This window comes from Ovis canadensis, chromosome 5 (assembly GCF_042477335.2).
Source record: "Ovis canadensis isolate MfBH-ARS-UI-01 breed Bighorn chromosome 5, ARS-UI_OviCan_v2, whole genome shotgun sequence".
NCBI lineage: Eukaryota > Metazoa > Chordata > Mammalia > Artiodactyla > Bovidae > Ovis > Ovis canadensis.
Genome location: NC_091249.1, coordinates 32,622,719 through 32,642,403, shown reverse-complemented (window position 1 = coordinate 32,642,403; position 19,685 = coordinate 32,622,719). Strand labels below are relative to the sequence as shown.

The 19,685-nt window shown below is 52.2% G+C and overlaps 1 protein-coding gene across 2 annotated transcripts; it reads right to left on the bottom strand.

Annotated features, from left to right (window-relative positions):
• Positions 1-48: 48 nt before the first annotated feature.
• On the bottom strand, positions 49-8,229 carry SIRT6 (sirtuin 6). 2 transcript variants are annotated; one of them, XM_069589430.1, is made up of 8 exons: positions 8,104-8,229; positions 4,354-4,481; positions 2,889-3,071; positions 2,519-2,578; positions 1,900-1,995; positions 1,742-1,822; positions 1,057-1,180; positions 49-971 (listed from the first exon to the last, which is right to left on the bottom strand). In XM_069589430.1, the coding sequence occupies exons 1-8, from the start codon at positions 8,167-8,169 to the stop codon at positions 630-632; spliced, it is 1,080 nt and encodes a 359-aa protein (XP_069445531.1). In that variant the 5' UTR covers positions 8,170-8,229; the 3' UTR covers positions 49-629. The 2 variants fall into 2 exon arrangements, with proteins under 2 accessions (XP_069445531.1, XP_069445530.1); XM_069589429.1 differs by lacking the exon at positions 4,354-4,481 and having other exon boundaries at positions 8,104-8,216.
• Between the last annotated feature and the right edge of the window lie 11,456 nt (positions 8,230-19,685).

Below are 19,685 nucleotides of genomic sequence, written 5' to 3'. Positions count from 1 at the left end.
GGGATTGGACCCTGGGCAAGGTTGTGGATGGTAAACACAGACTCAAGATGCAAGAAAGTCTGCTTTTATTGCATTGAAGGCTTTTCTGGAAGCCTGGAGGAAGTCAGGTGGACCCACTTGCCTCCTTCCAGCCACAAAGGCAGTGTGAACCTCTGTTGTCTGTCCTGCCATGAAGTTTGGCTCCTAAATGGTGGCTGTGTGTCCCCTCCCTCCTAGAGGGGCTGTGAAGGCTGTGTGGGGATAGGCAGGGGCTGGGGAGTGTGAGGGTCCAGGGGGCAGACAGGCTTGATTCCTGTTTAGGTTGGAAATCAGGGAGGGCCTGGTCACGCCTCCCAAGAACACCCTGAGTCAGGGGCTGGAGACGGGGTGGAGCAGGTGTGGGGTTGTCAGCTCCAAGTTCAGAATCTGGGGCAGAGATGCTCCTTGCCAAGCCCCCTCCATAGGCCCCAAGTTAAAGGGAGGTCCAGTGGATGGCAAGTCTGCCCCTGGGCTTGGAGCCCAGCTCTCAGCACCCTGAGGTCTCCCCCAAAGGACAGAAATGAGTAACAAAGTGAGACTGGTAAGAAAAAAGAAAAAGAACCCACGGTTTCTATTAAAAAAAAAAAACCCGCCCTCCCCGGGGCCCCTGGTCAGCTAGGAACCACCTCTGTTTTCACTCTTTTGGGAGGCCTGTGAGGGGCAGGGCTGTCCGGCTGCTCCCTTTTGGGGCTGGTGGGTCCGGAACCATTGTGCTGGGTGCAGGGCTCAGCTGTGGGTTCCTGCTTGGGGCTGGCGGGCACTGGGCTGTCGAGCTGGGGGGAGGCCTCCTCCTTGGGCTCCAGCTTGGGGGCAGGTGGGCGTGGCAGGGGCGGCAGTGCCCTCTCCACCACGTGGGGGCCGTCCCAGGCCGGGATCTCCAGGCCCAGGTGTTTCATGAGCCGCGTCATGACCTCATCAACGTAACCGTGGATTCGCAGGTCTGCGTGGCGGTCCTGTGGAGGCGGGGAACAGTCAGGTGGAGGGAGAAGGCTTGAGGGGGGTCCAGGGGTGATATCAGGGATAGGCTTCCACACGTACATGCTTGGTGGGCTGAAGGTTGACGATAACCAGGCGACCTCCACGGCGCTTGGTGGCGAGGGGAAGATTCCCACTGGGCCGGATTTGCAGGGAGGTGCCCAGTGTGATGGACAGGTCTGCACTCCTGGGGCCAGGAGGCAGGATTAGTTTAAGCCCCTTGGCAAGGATCTCTGCAGCCCTCCTCCTGCCCCACGAGGCTAGGGCGTGTGGTGGCCAGCACATACACTCCCTGACCCTTGCTCAAACACCATGGCTTCACTGCTCTGCCAACACAACGGGGCCAGTCCCGGGAGACCTGCTCACACAGCACCCACCTCTGCTGGGGGCCCAGCCATGGCCTGCCTCTGACACTTCCCTTCTGCTGGGCCACCCCTCAACCCTGTCGGCAGAAGTGGAGCTGCTGGTGGGGAACTCCTGGGTTCTGATTCTGGCTCAGTCACTTCTGGGCTGGGCAGCCTGGATGGAGGAGTCCAGTTGCTCCAGCCTCAGTTTCCTCCTCTGTGAAATAGGCCTGAGCAGCACCCACCCTGGGATGTGGTGAGGATGGTATGTGAGGGCTCGGTACAAGAGCTATTATGAGCAAAGCAAGACCCAGACAGGGTGCTGATCACTCCTTTCGGGGCTGGAGCTGGCTGTGTTTCTGCCCCTCCCCCCCCCACCCACCCGGGACCCACTGGGGTCAGACCTGCTGGCCTCGTCGGCCAAGGTGAGGTCCCGGTCAGGCAGGGAATCCTCCCAGTCCAGGATAGTGTCTCTCAGCTCCCCCCTGTAGGGAGGGCGGGGGAGTTAGCAGGAGACTGGTGGCCTCCCCTGGGGTCCAGGGCATGGGGAGGGGTCACTCACCTGCAGGCCCGCAGTCCCCTGGACTTGGCCACGGTGCAGAGCCGGCCCGTGGGTTTTAGGCCCATGCTGCCCACCACGGTGTCCCGGACATACTGCCTGTGCCGAGGAGGAAAGGGTCGGCTCACCGCTGGTTTCCAGGCAGCCCACCTGGGCAGCTCATGCAAAAAGCACACAGAGCTGTTTTTCCAGGAAAGTGCGGGAGCGTAAGACCAGAATCTAAACATGAGGTGACAGCTGGCAAATGCAGCAGGGGCTGGGGATGGGGAAGCAGAGGGGGCCTTCCATGAAAAAGCTGGCCTGGGGACTTCCCTGGTAGGTTAGTGGTTAAGACTCTGTAGAAGGAGAATGGTTCTGCCAACACCTTGATGTTGGACTTGTAGCTTCCAGACCCATAAGACTATGAATTTCTGTTGTTTTTAAGTTACTCAGGTTTGTGGTTGTCTCGGCAGCTGCAGGAAATAAACACACCTCCCAGGAGGAAGATACACGCCCAGATCCCACCGTGGAAGGGCCACACCCTTGACTCTAGAAGTGGCAGGCTTAGTCACCAGGACCTTTTCGGGAGCCCGACCTGGGTTATCCATGACTTGTGTCCCGCCCCTCCCGCAGTGGCACTCACGTCTTACACTTGACACATTCTTCTACAAACATGTTTCCGTGGAGCTCTGCCAGCTTGTCTCTGTGGAAGGAGAAGGAAGAGGCTCAGTGGAGGAGCAGGATCCCCAGATCCCCAGCCAGCCAAGATCCAGAGGGCTCAGGGCTGGAATCCTCCCAGGACCAGGAAGAGGGGATCCCCGCCCCGCTCTCCAGATGCCACTGAGAGACCTGACAGCTGAGCGCTAACCCTCCCTGGCTGCCTCGCTGAACTGCCCCAGGGGCCTGGAGAGGGAAGGGCTGCCATCCACGTCCATTTTCTAGATAAGGAAACTGAGGCTTAGGGAGAGGGGTGGCCCGCTCAAGGCAGGGCAGGGTCTGGACACTGGGGGCACCTGGGGAAGCCGGAGCGCACGTGCAGTCCATCCACGTTCTGGCTGACCAGGAAGCGCAGGAGGCCCACGCGCTCCAGCTGCACCAGCGCCATGTGGGTCTTTGTGGGCTGGGCATTCTCAAAGGTAGTGTCGAACTTGGGGGCCAGGCCCCGCTCCTCCATCGTCCAGACGCCATGGGGGCCCCTGCGGCAGCAGGTGGAAGAGACAGAGAGAGTTTAGAGATCAAGGAGAGAGAAAACAGAAAGAGAAACAGGCAGAGGAAAAAGTCAAAGAGAGAGAGATTGATATAGACAAAGGAGGTGAGGTAGGAAAGAGGGAGAACGTGGTACATAACAGCAGAAATTATTCAACTCACCCAGCACTTACTGCTGCTGCACTTGGCATGGCCCTGCACTGGGTGATGCCGGGGCCCTAGTGCACCCAGGCCCTGCCCTCAGGGAGTCCATGGCCCTGCACTGGGGGATGCCGGGGCCCAAGTGCACCCAGACCCTGCCCTCAGGGAGTTCTCCATCTCGTTAGGAAGAGACACAGGTGGACACAGACCCTCTGGCCCTCTGGGGGCCGGGGCAGAGGGAGCAACCCAGGGCTGGGCTGGCCCAGTGGAAGTGGTGAGGGCTCTTTGTGGGACTCTGGGAAGGCTTCCTGGAGGAGGCAGAGCTGTCTCTGAACAGAGAGGAAAGGGCAAGGCTGTTCAGACAGTCTGGGTGCTGTAGGGGCTGAGGTTGGAGAGCTGAACCAAAGCTAGGTCAGGAAAGGCTTTGATTTCCAGCCCGAAGTGCTTGGAACTCTGAAGTGTGGCAATGGGGAGCTATGGCAGGTTATGGAAGGGGGATGAGATTCACACCTTAGAGTTCTAACACTCCTCCAGACGAGGAATCCGCTCTTCTGCTGTGAGAGTCTATGGTGGGGGCCTGAGAAGCCTCAGAAAGAGAATACAAGTGCAATAGGCCTGCCCATCTGGGTGGGGTTGCAAACTTCACACCTACAGGGGCCACGTGGAGGCCACAATTTTGAGACCCCTGCTTTTCAGCAATGAGACTCTTGTCTAACACAGGCTGCCTGAAGTAGAGGAAAGTTAGACATTATCTGGTCTCACACCCTCACTTGCAGTTGAGGAAACTGAGGTCTGGATGGTTTCTATGGTAATAATAGAAGCCAATATTTAGCCATGCACAATGGGCCTAGACAAAAGACTTATGTTTCCCAGCACCACTTGTAACTAGGTACAGTCACATGACCCAGTTCTGACCAATGAAAGGCAATGTTGGGTGTGATATAAAGGGACCTGCTTTGAAGGAAGGGTCTTACACATTCCCAACACAATAGGGGACTGATGGGTCACCCTAGACTCAGTGGGAGGGAGGGCAGCAGGATGGGCTTTGATGCCTGTTCATCTGGCGAGCTCACAGGGAAGGCTGTGGCAGCCTGGCAGGCCCTGCCTCAACTTCCCGCCCTGCCCACCGACCTGAAGTCGGGGATGCCTGAGGCAGTGCTGATGCCTGCGCCTGTGTGAAACACCACACTGGAGGACTGCCAGATGAGCTGTGCCAGCTCCCACACCTTCTGCTCCAACTCCTCGGGGGGGTCGAAGACCTGTTGGGTGAGGGAGAGCAGCAGGGAGTGAAACAGAAGGGAGTGGGGCAGGTGCTAAATCTCTTTAGTCATGTCTGACTCTATGTGACCCCATGGACTGCAGCCTGCCAGGCTCCTCTGTCCATGAATTCTCCAGGCAAGAATACTGGAGCGGGTTGCCATTTCCTACAAGAATGACAGAGCCACAGTGAGGCAGGAGGTACATGCCCCCCGCCTCCCCCGCCACCTTAATGGTTAACCGATTGGAGACTCATTCCCAGTGCTCCAAAGAAACCCTGAGGTGAGAATAGCAAGACAATTAAGGCAGGACACTGGGCCCTGCCCAGATCACGTATTTCTCATTCTCGAAGTCAGGAGACCTCGCCGATCACACGTGGGCAGAAAAGCTCCTTGGAGTTCAAAGGTGAATGATGCCAAAGGATAATCTACCCATGGGCCTTCGTAGTAGAATCCATCTCAGCTGAGAGATGCATGTGCACACATGGGAGGATCCTGAGATATACCAAATATGGACTCTGAACCATGCAAATCGAAATGATTGGGCAAAGGAAATCCAGAAAGGCCCCATAGAAGTGATTTAAACTGCCACAAAAGCACAACTCAGGGACTCTCCCTGAGTCTGCCTGCATGTCTATCCGTATGTATGGTACTCTTTTTCCTCCTAATACTCTACTTGCTTCACTACTTTCTGTCTCTGTGGAAACTCTTTTCTGCAAAGCTGAAGGGCCAGGGGCCTTGTCACTGACCACTAGTCTAGTGGTTAGGATCTGGTGTTTTCACCACCTTGGCCCAGCTTCAATTTCTGGCTGAGAACCCAAGTCCTGCTTCAAGCAGTTTTAGGCCCAGGCCACTCAAGATCAATAAAATGTGACAAAAACTGATTAGAACCAACTAGGTTCAAGATGGCAGAAGATGAGCCTTCCAGTAGACCTTGAGCCTCATTATATGCTCATTGTAATACACCAGCATGATAAATGACATGACAGTTCAGAAGGCTAAAACGTGGGAGGTGGCCCAATTCCCGGAAATCCCCACCCCTTCCCCGAAATAATTGGAATAATCCTCTCATTCACTAGCCTATGAAATTATCCAGCCCCTAAAAACTAACCACACCGTATTTCAGAACCTCTCACCTGCTCAGCTGGCCCACACCCTGTCTGTGGAGTGTTTCTCCCAAGGCTGTTCTCACCTTTTGAGACAGACTGCATTCTGTCTGCAGATAGTGTTTCTCTCTAAATAAATCCCCTTCTTACCTATCACTTTGGGCTTCTCAGGTGGCGCTAGTGGTAAAGAACCCATCTGCATATGCAGGAGACCTAAGAGACACGGGCTCAATCCCTGGGTTGGGAAGATCCCCTGAAGAAGAAAATGGCAACCCACTCTAGTATTCTTGCCTGGAGAATCCCATAGACAGAGGAGCCTGGAAGGCTACAGCCCACAGGGTCACAAAGAGTCAGAAACAACTGAAGCGACTTAACATGCACACATGCACATATCTCTGTCTCACTGAATTCTTTCTGCAGTGAGAAAGAAACCGAGCTTCACTAAGTCCTAAGACAAGGGTGTGATCTCAACTGAACCGTGGGTTCAAATCCCACTCCAAGTTGCATGGTTTCAGGAGAAGTTACAACATGTCCCACAGTGGGCAAGGCCACAAGCCATAGATGGCCTTGCCCAGGAGGGGAATGGGTGGGAAAAGGCAGCTTGTTATCACGTCCTTTCTCTGCCCACAGCCCTCCAGGGCTCCCACCTCTCTCGATGGAAAAATCCAAGTCCCCACCAAGGCCCATAAAGCCCTGCAGGACCTGCCCCATCCCTGCTCTCCCCTCCTCCCTCTCTCCCCTTCGCTCACTCCACACAGGCCTCCTTGATGTTCCTCCAACACACCAGGCACAGTTCAGCCTCACGGCTTTGCAGAGGCAAAGCCCTCCACCTGGAATGTCCTTTGCCCAGACACCTACATGACTCCCTTTGCACTTCTTCTCCATCTTGGCTCAAAAGCGATCTCATTTGCATACTCATGTTCACAGTAGCATTATTCACAGTCGCTAAATATGGGAGCAACCCCAGTGTCAATTAACAGATGAATGGATACTAACAAATGTGGTCTCCACGTACAATCAAACCAGTCAATCCTAAAGGAAATCAACCCTTAATATTCATTGGAAGGACTGATACTGAAGCTGAAGCTCCAATACTTTGGCCACCTGATTCGAAGAGCCAACTCATTAGAAAAGACCCTGATGCTGGGAAAGATTGAAGGTAGGAGGAAAAGGGGATGACAAAGGACGAGATGATTAGATGGCATCACCAACTCAATGGCCACGAATTTGAGCAAACTCCGAGAGATAGTGAAGGACAGGGAAGGCTGGCGTGCTGCAGTCCATGGGGTCCCAAAGAGTTGGACATGACTGAGTGACTGAAGAACAGCAACACATACAATGGAATATTATTCAGCTTTAAAAAGGAAGAAAATTTGGACACATTATTCAATACAGATGAAACCTGAGAACATCATGCTCAGTGAAATCAGACAGACACAAAAACACAAATACTGTATGATTTCACTTATGTGAGGTCCCAAGAGGAGTCAGATACAAAGAGAAAGTAGATGGTGGGGCTAGGAGAGGGGATGGAGAGTCACTGTTTAATGGGGACAGAGTTTTAGTTCTGGAAGAGGAGAAAGTTCTGTAAATGGATGGTGGTGATGGTTGCATAACATTAAATGTATTTCATACTGCTGAGTTATCTTAGTGATGGGTAACACCAGCCACCTAGTTTGCAATGCAGCCCCCAGTTCTCATCACCTGCTTTACCTTTCTGCCTAGCGCTGACCACTATCCGACTGACTCCTTACATTTATTTGCTGCTTATCTGTCTCCCAGCTGGAACGAGGGGGCTTGGCCTGTTTGGTTCCCCATGTGGTCCCAGGATGAACGTAGGTGCTTAATAAATGTTTGTGGGTTAAAGTGAAAAATCTGGCAGGAGAGAAGAGTGGGGCTTCACACCATCTGAGAGCTCGTGAATGCCTGATTCAGAAGAAACGCACCAACCTTTGTGGGAGGGGGCAAGCTTCTCTCCAGTTTACAGGAGGGAAAGAGACCCAGAACGAAGGGATCCCGCCAAGGTCTCAGTGCACGGGGGGGATTTCTCTCAGCGAGGCTGGAGGGGTCTGATTTCCATCTTCCAGGTTCCTCCTCAGCTAAAAATCCTCATCAGCCTCAGGATAGTGCCAGATCCTCAACTTGGCACTTGAGGCCCATCCTGCCCCAGTTTTGGAAAACTCTCTGGCCAAATCCGCCCTCCAAGTTTGTCTATTGCCATCTCCCGCCTTTGCCCCGATGCCTTCCTCCTGGAACTACATCCCTTGTTCCCCCATTAGAACTTCAGGACTTCTCGAAGTGGGTCCTATCCTCCGTCCCCTGCCGGACCGACCCGGAGCTGGGCGTGGTCGCACCCCCAGGCGCACTGGGTCGTCACTTCCCGCCCCCTCCTCACTGGGAAGTCCCTCCCATTGTCTAGCCTCAGTGTCTCCAGATATTCCCACAATGCCCCACTGCCAGCCGGTCCCGCCCAGCCCACGGCCTTGACGGCGGCCGTCGGAACCCCCAGCTGCGCTCACCTCGGGTAGACCGCACTTGCCCTTGTCCGCATACGGCGAAAGCCCCGCCGCGTAATTCACCGACATCCTCACTGCACCAACGGGAACAATAAAGTTTCCCTTGTTGCGGCCGCTTCCGCCGGAAATAGGGTGGGACGAGGAAGAAGGAGGAGCCGTATTCTCATCTTTCGTACCTGGCCGCTCCTCGCAAGGCGCATGCGCCATGCACTGTTGCCGCAGTCGCCATATTAACTGCTGGCAATGGCCCGCCGGGTTCCTATACGCTGGTCATGTGGGGTGGGGGCCTGGGAAAGGGTTGTTCAATGACCCAGGCTGGATACTAGGGGACTGTCCACGTGAGAGTTCTCCAGTCACCTGTAAAATGAAGGGCGGAAGCGATCGGTTCCCTCTTTCCCCTTTTGAAAACGAGTAAACTGACGCCCACTTCCCTCCCCGCGTCCCCCAGTCCCAGGACAGAGCCTGAGAGGAAACCCACACTCTTGCTTCCAATCCAAGGTTCTTCCCCCTGCATATTTCAGAAGTTTATAAATATACAAATTCAGGGATCCTGTGCATGTGTGCTGGGTTCAGGAGGCAATTCGGATCCTCACTAGGGAGGCTCACGGACGCTGTTCTAAGTTACCTGAACGTTATCCAGGTGTGTGATAATCACTCAGCAAGACAAGCCCTGACCGCACCAAGAGGCTGGAGAAATTGCTTATGTCCTTGTTGTGGAGGCTTGAAGACTCATTCAGGAAATGTATTGAGCATCTACTGTGTGCTGGCAAGATGCTGGAGACCACCGGCAGCCCCCTGTGACGGGGCAATGGTGACTTAGTGTGACTGGCGTATAATGAGGGCCCTGGGCAATGAAGGAGCTCAAAGGAGGCGCCTGACCCAGCCTGGGGGCAACCAGGAAGGCTTCCCGGAGAAGCGGTGTTGTGGCAACTATCTGAACAGTGAGTACCAGTGAGAATCAGCCAGTTGGAGGTGACAGAAGGTACAGAAAGAAGGCTCCTGGCAGAGGAACCGCTAGTACAAAGGCTGAGAGGAGAGAAAGAAGGTGGCTCATTCCAGAAACTGAAATAAGTCCAGCGATGTTAGGGAAGAACCTCCGTGTCTTCCCGCCAGAGCCCCTTGGCCAACAGACAGCCCCGCTGCCACCCTGTCTCCTCCCTCTGCTCATCCTTGGGCCCCCTGGGGCAGCTGCCTGCTCAGAGCTGATCAGGTGTCAGGGCTGAGTGCTGGGAGCTGCGGGTGCGAGCTGGTGGCCCGGCTGGGAGCAGGTAACCAGAGCCGGCAGTGGACACGGTGGCCTAGTGCTGGCAGCACTGAAACTGCAGGAGGTAGGAGGGAAGGAGGTGAGGGAGGCCCAGGATGGAGGCTCCCCTAAGGGCCTCAGGCTCCTTGACCCCCAAGCCCTGGAAGGTGGGAGAAAGGAAAGGCCAGTGTGTGTCCCAGCCGTGCTGAGGCACCGTCTCTCTCTCTCTCTCTCTCTCTCTCACACACACACACACACACACACACACACACACACACACACACACACTTGCGTGCGCGCGCGAATGTGTGCTAATTCATGCATGCACCTCTTACTTCTTTGTCTAGGATTCATACCCTCTCTTGCTGCTGCTGCAGCTCAATGTCCTGCCCGGCCAGCAGGCCCTGTGGATATATCATCACCTCTTCCAGGAAGCAGCTCCCTAGATAAGGGTACTTTCCCCTTCCCCAAGCCGGCAGATTCCCTCCTGCCCAGAAAACCTGTGGACTCCTCCCTTGGGTGTCAGTTACACCCTGCTGTAGGTGTGATTGAGTCCGTTAGACAAGAGTAAAGAAAAATGGTGGTGGGTGAATGTGTACATTGATGAACAGGGTAAATTGAAGGGGTGAATGAATGGATGGGTAGTAGATGGATAGGAGGGTGGATGGATGGGTGGATAGTTGAGGTGGATAGATGAGTAGTTGGGTGGGTGGATAGGCAGCTGGACGGTGGGTGTGTGGTGTATGAAGCATGGTTGAAGGGTTCATGGAGAACCATAAAAAGATGAGTTTGGTGGCTAGGTAGTGGCCAGTGGGTGGTTGGATGGATGAATGCATGGGTGACTGGATGGATCAACGGATGGTGGGTGGATGAACAAGTTGATGTGTGCATGTTGGATGGGTGGGTGTGTCAATGGTGGATGGATGGATAGGTGAGTGAGTGAGTGGATAGGCAGGTGGGTGGATGGTGGATGGAGCATGGTTGAAGAATGCATGAAGAACCATGAAAAGATGAATTGGGTGGATGAATGGATGGGTAGTGGCCAGTGAGTGGTTGCATAGATGAATGAATGAGTGAGTGGATGGATGGGTGGATGGATCAGTGGATGGTGGGTGGATGTTGGATGGATGGGTGGGTAGATGGTGGATGGATGGATGGATAGGTGAGTAGGTAGGTGGGTGGGTAGGCAGGTGGATGATGGTGGGTGGTGGATAAAGCACGGTTGAAGGGTGCACAGAGAACCATGAGAACATGAGTTGGATGGGCGGTGGACAGTAGATGGATGCAGAAATGCTTGGTGGGAGGATGGGTGCATAGGTGAGTTGAATGGGTGGAAGGAAGGTTTGGAGAATTCATGGGCAGGTGGGCAGGTGAAAGGAGAGGTGAAGGAAACACCTTTATAGCAATCCCACTCTGACATAGGAAGGAATTCCTAGCCAGACACCCAGCAAAACACCCCCTTGAGATCGCTGCCCGACCTCTGTACCTGCAGGTGCACAAAACACAGAACAGGCTAAGCTGGACAGACATGCGTGCGCAGACATACCTTGTGTTGAGCTGTGCACACACATGCGTGGAGCCATCAATCACTCTAGACCTCCACCCACCTCGGGTGACTTGCCTCTGTGCTCTTATTCACGCAGGAACCAGGCTGGTGTAAAGGGTTTAGTCTCAAGGATGTTCTGACTTCCCAAAGAACATGCTCTATACTAAGAAGCGTCAACTCTGTGCCTGGCCCCTGAGGACCCACTAAGTATTCAGGAAAACAGAACCAGTCCAGACACTTCTAGCCTCTGGAGCCAAGGATGGAGCAGAAGAGCTGAGGGAACCCAATTTGGGAGTTAAGAGTTCTGCCCATTAGTAAGAGGCAAAGCTGATCAGAACACCGCGGGATTTTGGAAGTAGGCTGGGAAAGATGAATAGGAGTTCACCAGAGGAGGGGTGGGGACAAGGCAGACATAACTGCACAGATAAAAGCTTGAAGACCAAAATAAGCTTGTATATACCTGGACAACAGGAAAAACTGGTGGGATGAATTTACTGAGCACTTACTGTTTGCCAGGCTCTAAGTTAGAGACCTCATGGGAAAGCAGAGGGAATTATCTCCTGCATTTTAAGGAAGAGGGATGTGAAACTCGGAGAGGGGAAGTGACCCGATGAAGGACACAGAGCAGTTAGAAGATGGGATAGGTCTGTGACCTGCTCTAAGGGCTGGGATGGCCTGGGGAGGAGGAAGTGGTACTTTTGAGGAGTGAGAGGCAGATGACCCACCTGCCCCCAGAACTGACGTCCCTCACCTCCTGGCTTTTCTCAGGAGGCCTGGGGAGAGGAGAAACGCCAGACGCTAGCTATGAAGACCCTCCGGGCACGATTTAAGAAGACAGAGGTGAGTCTGAGGCCACTGAGATGCCCGCTGTCTCTCAACTTCAGACTCCTGTCTCCCAGGACCTGGCTGAAGATCCACTGGGCCTTTGCACCATTGTCCTGTGTTGCTCATCACATCTTTTGGCAACTTCGTTATGACCAAGCCCCTCCCTGGTTCCCTATCAGCCACAGGTTCAAGTTTACCGTTTTATTCTCTGGCCACCTCTCCCATTTCTCTCTCCTGCCCCCTGCTGCCGTCATCTCCACACTGCCTCCTGCTCAAGCTTTCCAGCCACCATCCTTTTGCCCAGGCTGTTCCCTCCATCTGGCCTTTCCCTATACTGCTCCCCATCAAGTCCTCCCCACTCTTCACAATTTGGCTCCAAGAAGATTTCTTCTGGAAGATCTCTACTCCCAGCTACAGTGACCATTGGCTCTTCTGGGGTCTCACTTTCTCAGGGATCCTGATATCTTGCTGTTGCTGCTGATGCTGTTGAGTATTCAGCAAATACTTGCATCCAACGCTGTTCTAGACACAAAGGCGACAGCAGTAAACAGGGCAAACAGAAACCCCTGCCCTTGTGGAGCTGACAGCCGCATGTGGGTGATGGATGCTGTTAATAAACAAGACAAATAAATGAAAAGGCATGCTTTGTACCAGGCAGACTAAGAAAGCAAAGAAAGGGAATTTGAAGCATCCAGGAGAGTGGAGATGGTTGCAGTTTTAAAGCAGATTGTCAGGGAACTTCCCTGGTGGTCGAGCGGCTAAGACTCCACGCTCCCAGTGCAGGGGGCCTGGGTTTGGCTCCTGGTCAGGAAACTAGATCCCGCATGCTGCAGCTACAAGTTTGCATGCCGCAATGAAAATTGAGGATCCTGAGTCCCACAGCTAAGACCTGGCACAGCCAAAGAAAAAATAATAATAAATAAATTGCCAAAATAAATAAATAATAAATATTTTAAAAATGAAGCAGGTTGTCAGGAAAGGCCCCAGCAAGAAGCTAATACAAGAGCAAAGATCAGAGGGGAAAGGAGGAGGAAATTGTGTGTGTGTGGACTTGCATTGCAGGCAGAGGGACCAGCCAGTGCAGAGGCCCTGAGGCAGGATCCAGTTGGCATCCCTTGCAGCTCTGTCATGGACTATGAACTTCCTCAGTCATCCCTACTCCCTCCTAACCCTCCTCTCCCTAGTCCCTGCCAGGGTGGAGGGCAGTCCAGGGCAGAGTGACAGAAGCTGAGTGCGAATTCACACACAGTCAGGCAGCCAGCCTTCCTGAGCACTGGTCTTTGTGGCTGCCCTCCGTCAGGCTAAACTCTGCAATTACAGCACAAAGAAACTGAGTTCCAGAGAGGTTAACTTGGCTTTCTTGTCACAGAGCAAACCAGCAACAGGGAGATTCAAGCCCACATGTGTCTGACTTCGGAGCCCTTAGTCTTTCTACCATGATGGGGCCTCCCCATCAGCCAGGTATGGCCCCAGGCAATCTGGGAGGCTACCTGGAGGAGGTGGTGCTAGGGCAGAGCCTTGAAAGACAGGGAAGATTCAGACAAGTGAAGACACATGGCGGGGGAGAGGAGGCATATGGATATGGATATGTATGGATATAGATATGGATATGAGGATATGGACCAGTATGGGCAAAGGTTTGGAGGCTGGGCTGAGCCTGTTTGATACAGAGGCATTATGGGATGATGAAGAAGTTCTTTTGGCTGGAGCAGAGAATGTCGAAAACCAGCCAGAGGAACATGCTGGTTGTTGTTCAGTCGCTCAGTTGTGTCTGACTCTTTGAGACCCCATGGACTGTAGCACGCCAGGCCTCCCTATCCTTCGCTTTCTCCCAGAGTTTGCTCAAACTCTTGTCCATTGAGTCGATGATGTCATCCAACCATCTCATCCTGTCATCCCCTTCTCCTCCTGCCCTCAGCCTTTTCCAGCATCAGGGTCTTTTCCAGTGAGTCAGCTCTTCACATCAGGTGCCCAAAGTATTGGAGCTTCAGCTTCAGCATCTGTCCTTTCAGTGAATATTCAGAGTTGATTTCCTTTAGGATTGACTGGTTCCATCTTGCTGCCCAAGGGACTCTCAAGAGTCTTCTCCAGCGCCACATTTCAAAACCATCAATTCTTCAGCACACAGCCTTCTTTATAGTCCAACACTCACATCTGTACATGACTACTGGGAAAACCATAGCTTTGACTATATGGACCTTTGTCAGCAAAGTGACAAAAAATGGGGCAGAGGAAAAAGCCTGGTTTTATTCATTCATCCATTCATTCATTTACTTGGGCCGTGCTTCGAAACTTGCAGAATCTCAGTTCCCTGGCCAGGGACTGAACCTGTACCCCCTGTAGAGGAAACTCAGCAGGGAATTCTGCCCTCCCAACCAATTCTTAAATGTATTTGTATTATTTATCAATTTTAACATTCCTTCATTTTATTTATTTAAAATTTAAATTTCATGTTGTTGAATTTATTTTTATTTATTTCATGCTGTTTTTGTTTCTATTTTCAACCACTATAAGGAACTTTCCAGGTGCTTTGCAGACATCAGCCTATTTAATCGTGTGCTGCTGCTGCTGCTGCTGCTGCGAAGTCACATCAGTCGTGTCCGACTCTGTGGGACCCCATAGACGGCAGCCCACTAGGCTCTGCCCTCCCTGGGATTCTCCAGGCAAGAACATGTGGGATGAGAGCTTTTATTATCTCCACTATTTAAATGAGTAAAGGATGCCCAGAGAGGTTAAGGAACTTGCCCAAGGTCACACAGCTAGCAAATGAGAGGCCCACCTTCTCCCTGGGCTCTGTTACTAGGAACAGGATAGGGCCTCGACTGTGAGGAAAGTGCACTGATTGAGAAGAGAGAGAGGGATTGGGGTGGGAGAAAGTGAGAAAGAAAGAGACAGTGCGAGGAATAAATGGCTTGTTAATCCCTGCAAAATCTGGCATGGGGTCAACTTCATTTGGGGCTTCCCTGGTAGCTCAGATGGTAAAGAATCTGCCTGCAATGGGGGAGACCCAGGTTCAATTCCTGGGTTGGGGAGATCCCCTGGAGAAAGAAATGGCAACCCACTCCAGTGTTCTTATCTGGCAGAACCCCATGGACAGAGGAGCCTGGCAGGCTACAGTCCATGGGGTCACAAAGAGTTGGAAACAACTGAGCGACTAACACTTTCACTTTCTTTTCAGCTTCATTTATTGCAGAGTGATCCTACAATTTTCATTCCATTTGGAATCAATTCCTAGTTAGTGTTCACATTTACCCCTAAGAATTCCTGAGAACTTGAAGTCAATGTTAGACCAAACCATATCATTGGTTTTTAATTTTGTTGTAAATTGAGAGACTGCTTTTAATCAGGAAGAGCATCTCATTTTTTTTTATCTACTTCTATTCAGAGAAACCAGGAATCCAGGTATCAATCACATGGGTCTTCTCAACCATAACAGAGATAATACCAGAGAGCCTGTAGCCATAGCATTGTTAATTTCAGAAGCAGAGTTCTGTTGAAATAAAATTCTTCAAAAAGTTTGGGGCACAAAAAAAAAGAAAAGAAAAAATGTACCTAATTTGGGACGTGACTGTGTTTTGATAGGTGCCTAGCACAGAGTCAGAAGGCAGGGGCGGGGGCAGAGGGGTGTTAAAAACTCCACCTGGGTGTGAGTGTCTCTGGGGTTGGGTGTTGCGGGGTGCGCCGAGCAGAGACACCAAAGGCTGGGCCAGGAGCGGCTGAGCAGAGGAGCAGGAGCAGAGGAGAAGCTGGGCCTCCATCCTTCCATTCCCCTGCAGCACGCCCCCACCCCCACACCCCCACACCCAGGGCTCCAGTTTCTCTGCTGGCAGCAGGAGTCAGGTTCAGCTTTTGTACGGCTGCCCCGAGGGAAGAAAGCAAACACCCCTGACGGCAGTGGTCCTCCCCCGCCTCCCTCCGCCTCCATCTCCCCGGACATTCTGTTTCCCTTCCTCAGCACACAACCCAGACACCACACCTGGGCTCCAGACCTTCCCTGCTTCCACTGCTCTCAGGATCCAGCCTGCTTTGAGGCCTCTCCGGGCCTCAGTATTTCCATCCGTAAGATGGGAGTTAACTGGAACTAGGAGCCTCGTTTTTTGGATTCCCTCTGATCTCTTGCCCTTATTTCAGCTTTTAGAAAAATCCCACAAGAAAGAAGCTTGTGGATCTGTAAAAAAAATTTTTTTTAGAAGATTCATAGACTCCCGGTGCCTCAGTGCTTTTTGGAAAGTCTGTCTGTCCCTGTCCCTCACTTTTACTCCCAGAGTCTCTATTTCTTTTTTTTTTTTTTTTCCAACGTGAACAAACTAGTCTTTTGATACTGGATCAAAAAAAGGCACCAGGGAATTGACTGAAATTTGTAGCTTGTAGTTTATTATTAGAATGCCCTGCAAAATACTCTTTTTTTTTTGTTTCTTTGATTTTTAATTGAATTTGTTACAAATATTGCTTCTGCTTTGATTTTTTGGCTACGAGGCAGGTGGGGTCTTAGCTCCCTGACCAGGGATGGAACCTGCGCCCCCTGCATTGGAAGCCAAAGTCTTAACTACCAGACCGCCAGGGAAGTCCTGAAAAATACTCTTGAAATGAAGAAATGTACATGTGGATGTTTACTAGATCTATGACTCTATTTTAAATCTGAGTCACTATTTAATTCATTCAACAAACATTTAATGAATACCTACTGTAGGCTGGAGACCAAGGTTGGCTTCACAGATGCTCCCACTCAGAAGAGCCCTGTGTTTGGTTTCATTTCTGCCTGTCATGACATTCTTAGTCACTTTTCAGCTGAGGGCCCTGCGTTTTCACTTTGTATCGGGCACTCCTAAATCTGTACATGGGACCTGCTGGGGAGATGCGGCAGTGACTAAGGGACACAAAAATTCCTGCCTGTGCAGAGATGACATTCGGTGGAGAGATCAAGAGGAAGTGATATTTTCAGAAAGGTACATGAGATGACGTCAGGTGATAATAAAAACCATAAAGGAAAATTGGCCCCCACTGAGGGAATCAGAGTGACAGGGGGTGACCAGAGAAGGGCTGTCTGAAGAGGTGTCTTCCAGTGCAAAAGACAGTGAAGGAATCAGCCTTGTAGGCGGTGGAGGAGAGAGGGCATCCTGGGTGGAGGGCACAGGAAGGGCAAAAGTGCGGAAGTGGGCAGAGCTGTCAGAGGACCGGAAAGGAGGCCACTGCAGCAGGAATCTGTGGACCAGGGGACAGGCTGGGGGAAGAGCTCAGAGAGTTGACGAGGAGGCGTGATTAGAGCAAAAGTGGGCACATTTTTCATGGAAAAGGCTGGATGGTAAATTTCTTTTTCGGCCACACCTTGCAGCTTGTGGGATCTTTGTTCCCAGTGTGTGCATGCTAAGTCACTTCAGTCATGTGTGATGCTTTGCAAGTCCATGAACTATAGCCTACTAGACTCCTCAGTCCATGGGATAACTTGGGAGTCCTAACCATTGGGCCATCAGGGAATTCCCAGAGGCTGTTTGAAAATTAACGAGCACATGCCAATGTTGTTGTTCAGTTGCTCAGTGGTGTCCAACTCTTTGGACTGCAGCATGCCAGGCTTCCCTGTCCTTTACTATCTCCCAGAGTTTGCTCAAACTTATGTCCATTGAGTCAGTGATGCCACCCAACCATCTCATCATCTGCCATCCCCTTCTTCTGCCTTCAATATTTCCCAGCATCAGGGGCTTTTCCAATGAGTCAGCTCTTTGCATCAGGTGGCCAAAATATTGGAGCTCCAGCTTCAGCATCACTCCTTCCAATGAATATTCAGGGTTGCTTTCCTTTAGGATGGACTTGTTCTCCTTGCTATCCAAACTTGTTCTATGGACTCTGAAATGTGATTTTCATATAATTTGGGGGGGGGTGGCGGCCATACCTTGAGGAGTGTGGGATCTTACTTCCCTGACCAGGGATCAAACCTGCAACCCCTGCATTGGGAGAACAGAGTCTTAACCACTGGACTGCCAGGAAGTCCCCTCATATAATTTTCATGTGTTACAAACTATAACTCTACTTTTGATTTTTTACCCCCTAACCACTTATATGGAGAAGGCAATGGCACCCCACTCCCGTACTCTTGCCTGAAAAATCCCATGGATGGAGGAGCCTGGTGGGCTGCAGTCCATGGGGTCACTAAGAGTCGGACACGACTGAGCAAATTCACTTTCACTTTTCACTTTCATGCATTGAAGAAGGAAATGGCAACCTACTCCAGTGTTCTTGCCTGGAGAATCCCAGGGACAGGGGAGCCTGGTGGGCTGCCATCTCTGGGGTCGCACAGAGTTGGACACGACTGAAGTGACTTAGCAGCAGCAGCAGCAGTAACCACTTATAAGTGTAAAAACCATTCTCAGCTCTTGGCCTGGACAAAACCAGGTGGGAGTGGGATAGGGTGGGAGACCTTAGTCGGTGGCCCCATGCCATGGAACCTCCTGGGCTCTGTAAGCAGTTAGCATCTGATGACAAGTGAGGTCACTGGAGGCTTAGGTGCAGGAGAGAGATATGCTCTGATGCAGGTTTAGGCAGCTGGTGGGCCAGGGAGGGGAATAGAAGCAAGCAGGCCGAGGTGGAGGTGACCCCGCAGTGGAGCTGTGATGGGACTGACCGTGGGTGAGAAGGGGTCCTTGGATGCAGTTTGGCTTCCGGGTTGGGTGTGGGGTGAGAGAGAGGAGTCAGGTGGGATGGTGGTACCCTTAGCACACTGCGAGGGGAGGGACTTCTGATTGTGTCTGGCATCCAGAAGGACAGACCAAGGGTAATTGGAAATCCGAGGCCTGAGCTGGGAGATCCATTTCAGTCTCCTCTCTGGACAAGCCTAAGAGTCACCCCCCTACCCAAGCGTAAGAGGAGAGAGGAGGCCTCAACACCCTCCCTCCAACTCCTCAACTGCTTATCAGCAAATTCTCCGTTTACCTGTCCCCACCTCTCCCTCCACCTGCCCAAAGGTGTCTGAGAATAATCACGGACAGCAGTGATCCTGCCCCCAGGGACACTGGGTGATGCCTCTGACATGGTTGTCACACAGTGGGCAGTGGGGAGGGGCGCTGCTCCTGGACCAAGGATGCTGTTCATACCCTCACAGAGTCCAGGACGGCCCCACCCCAGGGAATGACCAGACCCCAAATGTCAGCAGTGCCTCCAATGGAGGAACCTGGCTTTATGCTATCCACGCCGTTATCTATTCCATTTAACAGTGAGAGAATTGAGGCCCAGAGAGGGAGAGTGGCTAGTCTCAGATCACACAGCAGGTGTGCAGTGGCCAAGCTGTCTTCGAAGCCCCAGTGCCTGTCAGCAGCCATTGCTCTTAAATTCAGGTTCCTGGGACTCCCCTGGTGGTCCAGAGGTTAAGACTCCGCACTCCCAAGGCAGGGGGCATAGGTTCGATCTCTGGCGGAGGAATTAAGACCCCATATGCCTCATGGTGCAGTCAAAAATAAAAATTAAGGTTAAAAATTCAGGCTCCTGAAAGCCTGTCTCTCCACACATCCCTTCTCTCCCCTGTAATCCCAACCTCCCACCTTTTCCTGGCTGTTTCTCAAATTTTCATTCACAACACAGTGAACTGTTCTGCCTTTTGGAACTGTTTGTGGCTCTCCTGACATCCCACACGCCTTGTTTCCCCCTAACTCAGGCGGCTGCTATACAACATCTCTCCTCCTCCGCCCCACCCTTCAGTATGCCCCCCACCAACGCCCCAGGTCCTGGATTGGGGCAGTTACCACACTGGTCCAGGAGCGCAATTTATTTCATGATTTCTCCCTAACATGATCTTGTTCCTGCTCTTCCCCAATGCTGTCCATTCTTCAAGTTTCAACTCAGATGTCCTCTCTTGCAGGATCTCCCTGACTTCCCAGATAGTTTCAAGAGTCCTCTCTGAGCTTCCAGCTCATCTGAGCTTCCCCTTTAACAGCCCTGATCACTTTGGTTCATAAATCCATGGGTGTGTCTGTCTCCCCAGGG